General features: G+C 37.4%; 1 protein-coding gene across 2 annotated transcripts; it reads left to right on the top strand.

Moving 5' to 3' along the window:
* Nucleotides 1-1680: 1680 nt before the first annotated feature.
* Nucleotides 1681-4020, top strand: LOC122274161 (FCS-Like Zinc finger 8-like). 2 transcript variants are annotated; one of them, XM_043083136.1, is made up of 4 exons: nucleotides 1681-2138; nucleotides 2240-2331; nucleotides 2480-3312; nucleotides 3585-4020. In XM_043083136.1, exons 3-4 carry the CDS (start codon nucleotides 2531-2533, stop codon nucleotides 3685-3687), a joined length of 885 nt encoding a protein of 294 aa, XP_042939070.1. In that variant the 5' UTR covers nucleotides 1681-2138; nucleotides 2240-2331; nucleotides 2480-2530; the 3' UTR covers nucleotides 3688-4020. The 2 variants fall into 2 exon arrangements, with proteins under 2 accessions (XP_042939070.1, XP_042939069.1); XM_043083135.1 differs by having other exon boundaries at nucleotides 1681-2331.
* The last annotated feature ends 585 nt before the right edge of the window (nucleotides 4021-4605 follow it).

Genomic DNA, 4605 nt, shown 5'->3' with positions numbered 1-4605 from the left:
ATTGCAATGCCGGGTAAGTAGTACTGGTTGTGCACCCAGTGCTGCACCCTAATGGAGTTGATTCCCAATCCTTGGCCATGGGCGGAATTAGGTCCAAAAGACCACTAAGCCTAGCACACGAGGCGCAACAGTGTGCAACGGCCAACAAAAGTGATAAGAAAGAAAGAACGTATGCATGTTAAGAAAAGATGAATGCATGAATGTATGTAAAAGGACGTATGCATGAAAAAACTCTTTAAGAAATGAAGGCAGCGAGGCGTGGAGAATTGTTTTAAGAAAAAAAAGCACGTTTTAAAGAAAAACTCCACCTTGTAACATTTTTAAAACGAACTGCATGTCTATGCATGATAAATACGATATGTATGTATGGAGTGATTAATGCATAACTGAAAACCAATATTATTATATTTTAGCTATATGAAGTAATGCTTACGAGTCATCGACTCATTTTAGTTTTTATGTGTACCTTCCCAGGGACAAGATGAGCACAACAGGTCAAGACGGGCACAGCTCAAGGGAAAGAGCATGAAGGCCTAGGCTAGATATTTTGTACGAGAAACTTGAATTATAAAATTTAATATTTTCCCATGTAATCTTTTAATTAAGAAAATGAAGTTTATTTATAACATAGAGTCTTTTGTATCTTAGCATGGAAAAAAAAATTAAAATGAACCGTAATTCCATCGATTTTTATTAAAGTTATTTTGTAAATGACCCACCATAAGGACAGTCGTTACACTGGCCCAAGAAATGCAGGTTCCACCTCAACAGGAAGTATAAGCCGTATTCCAAGTTAGAATCGTCTCAATTACTCTTACATACATAAATTTTTTTTAAGAATAAAAAACTGACTTAGGCATTAGAAGTGTCTCACCACCTCTGAGCTCTCACATTCCTTGTATTGTAGGAGCATAAAACCTATTGACCGATGTGTGAAACACGTTGTTAATAGACGGGTTGCAAGGGCTACCGCATAGTGCTATCTCCTTCTACTTCTTTCATCCCCTTGTTCTTTACTTTTCTCTTTCCCTCATTTTAATCAGACCCTAAATTGATTTCTCTCCCATATTGGCTTTCTTTGTCAAGCTAAGTATTTATCGATTTCTTTTTTAATAATGATTTTACAGAATTAATTTTTGTGGATTTATTGGACTAATCAGTTTTCACATTGCCAAGCTAACTTAGGCCGGATGACCAAAGCATAAGACAAAAAAAAAAAAAAAAAAAAAAAAAAAAAAAAAACTCTTCCTAGACCCACAAGCAATCCCCATAAATGCATGCCCTCACTAGTTTCAGAATGACCAAGCGTATGAACAAGTATCATGCTACTCTGTTTTAACCCTGCTAGGCGCACACGGGATCTGTGTCTACGACCCTTAAGTGAACAGTAATTTTAATAAGGACAAATAACGTACCTACGTAACGTAAGAAAGAGACTCATTGCAAAATGACAAGACCAATATGCAGGCGTGCCTATTTTTCAAGTTATGGGTGTATTGTCTTTAGTACAATGGTAGGGTCACCTAGAAAATTAGGAATTTTACGAGTCTACGATAGTGTAATTTTTTTAAAGTATTTTTTATGTTTTTAAAAAAAATACAAAATATAATATTAAAAATTAAACAAACAAAAATTCTCTATAAAAAAAAATATCTAATCGGTGCCTATCATTTCCCATCATCGTAATCCCCGATAATCTGCTCCGAAAAAAAAAAAAAAAAGCCGCTGATTGTCATGCACAGGCTTTCCATTTTCACTCTCACTTTCTCTGTTTGCAAGTTCGTTGTGATGTTGCAAGAAGTGATCAGACTGAAGAAAGAGGATGTGACAGTGAAATTGATGGCATGAGTGAAAAACCCACTAACGGAGAGCTAAGTTTGAGAGAGAAATATTCTAATCTTTCGTTTGGTACATGTTGATATCGATGGGGTTTTTTTTTTTTTTTTTTCTCTGGGAGTAGTAAAACCAATTATGCCATTCCTTTCAGAAAGACCAGACGATAAAAATAGAGTTCTTTTGTTTATAAATGGCAGTAATCTTGTCCATGTATGTTCTGGACGGAAAATAAGGAACCCTTGTTTTGATTTCTAGTCATTTTCTCTTGGTGCCCATAAATGGAAGCTACAGAAATCTAGGAGGTTTTTCAATTTATCATAAACAACTTCTTTTTGTGTTTTGTTTCATTTTGTTTCTGGGTTTTATTGATGGAGCTAAGGGCATTTCAGTTGTGTTTTTCTAGGAAGAAATAGAGTTTGTTCTTCGGTTTGAGATTGTCACCAGTAGCTGCAATTCATGGCTGATTCTGGGAAATATTTACTCTGATAATCACAGGTATGCTAGCAATTGTATATCTTTGAAATGTTCTCTGCATCACTTTCTTTGTAAAATTGATTGTCTATAGCCAAATGTTCTCTGCATCACTTTCTTTGTAAAATTGATTGTCTATCGCCTGAAACTAACAAATTTCTCATCCTGTTAGACACTGCAAATCAACATTATTTTCTTCAGTACTATCTGAGAAGAGGGAGTTATGCTGAGAAATAGATCCAGAGCAATGACCAGCAAGCAATCTATAATGGCTGCAGATCACAGCTCTCAAGCATCTTCCGCCCAAAAACGCACCAGACCCGTAGCATTTTTCTTTGGTTGTCCAAGATTTAGAGCTTTCAAAGCAAAGGGTCTCTCCGAGACTCAAACTGTGGTGAGTCCAACCTCAATTCTTGACACCATACCATTCTGTTCTCTTGGAAACCCATTCACATATGACAGAAGCCGATCCATATCCGCAAAATCTTCCTCAGAAAGCAAACACTCATGGGAGGCAAATGACTCGAAAGGCATTGGCCTTGCTCTTATAGATACTCTACATGATGGAAGTATTGAAGAGAATTCTTTTGAACCCACCAGTCGAAAGGTGATATTTGGTACAAAGCTTAGAGTTCAAATCCCTCCCCTGCCACCTTCTACACTATCTCCAACCGAGTCTCCAAAATCTCCGGCTGACTTCGGAATCAAAACCAAGAATTTCAAATTATCAGAATTTGGGTCTCCAAGTTCTGTCATCCAGACTAAGCATTCTCCACGAGTTGTCACGGTTAATCTCTCTGTGAGTGAGATGGAGCTTTCTGAGGATTATACATGTGTCATATGTCGTGGGCCTTTTCCAAGAACCACTCATATATTTGATGACTGCATCGTGGAGACCTACAGTTCTTTACCGGGTGAGCCAAGCTCTTCCTCGGAGAACTTCCTAAGTTTCTGTTTCACTTGCAAGAAGACTCTTGAACAGACTGAAGACATTTACATCTACAGGTACGATCCATTTCCTTCTTTTAAATTTACAGTAAGGTATGGTTCTCCCTTGCTCGTAAGGATTTGGTTAATCGCCTCATTTCTGTAATATTGGTAATTTGTGTGGAGGGATTTGCTTGGATAATTAATCGGGAAGATGGACGAGATTGATTTTTTACAGAAGAACTCCCTTTTGATTTCCTTGAATTCACCAACTGCATGCTGCGCCGAAATGGGTTCTTCTATATATCTTACGACTTAAAAGCCTGTATTTTTGCTTCCGACATATGCAGGGGTGAGAAAGCCTTTTGCAGTCATAAATGCCGCCACCAAGAAATGCTGTTAGACGGAGTGGAGAATCCTGACTTTGATCATCCCCATGAAGAATTCTCTTGATCAGCAGCAACCTTTCCTCCTCCACGTACAGCTCAAAAAGGCTGCGTTTTCAGCAGTATATCGTTACTTTTTATAATCAGGATGATTTATTTTAGGGTCAAAAACAGTTAAATCAGGGTGGTTTCTGTTTTCTTTCCTTTTTCCCTCCTTTTTCCCTCTAGTTTTTGGACTGTTATTTGCTTTTTACCCTGTCCCGTGCAGATAGAGATAAGACAGGATGGGATATTGTAGTCTTTTCCCACGGTTTTTTGGCTTGCAGTAGACAATGATATCTCATTGAAAACTTGGGGCTATGTATTATTTTTCCCATTAATCATCACGCACATTATTATACCTGGGGACCAATTCTTTCAGCCGTGAAGAGTCTCTCTCATTGCGTGACTTATCCTCTCTGCTCGTACCAATTTTTGTCCTTCTAGTAGGTTTTGTTCAAAGTCCAAAGTATTATTACGTTGTTTCTGGTAAAAAACTGACTTTTTCAAGGGAATAGGTCCAAAACTTGTTTGTCCTTGATACTTCATGGCCCCATCATTTGAATATAAGCAACTGGGTAGTAGTTAAGAACTTTGATACAAATTGCAGAGAGTCAAAAGTATCACATCATGGAAAGCTTTCGTTTTTTTCTTCAACAGTATATCAACCTTCTGACCTTACCTTACCCGCATCGACCTCCCCCCTCTTCAACCCCCTATAAGATTCCGGAGGGAAGAGGAAGACTTGGAAGCATTTTACATTAACTTGCTTTAGAAAACATCATGATCTGTTTGTTAATCATAAGCTGACAGTTTTCTCACACGAGTTTTCTTTAAATAAATTCGTGAAAATATTGCCAAGGTATTGTCATCTAAGGTTGTCTTGGCTAAAGAGCATGAAAACAGAAAAGAGAGACTTTAAAAAATAAAATAAACTGTCTTTTTA

This window comes from Carya illinoinensis, chromosome 8, assembly GCF_018687715.1.
Source record: "Carya illinoinensis cultivar Pawnee chromosome 8, C.illinoinensisPawnee_v1, whole genome shotgun sequence".
Lineage (NCBI taxonomy): Eukaryota > Viridiplantae > Streptophyta > Magnoliopsida > Fagales > Juglandaceae > Carya > Carya illinoinensis.
Note: the sequence above shows the minus strand (reverse complement) of the source record. Positions and strands in the feature narration are given on the sequence as shown.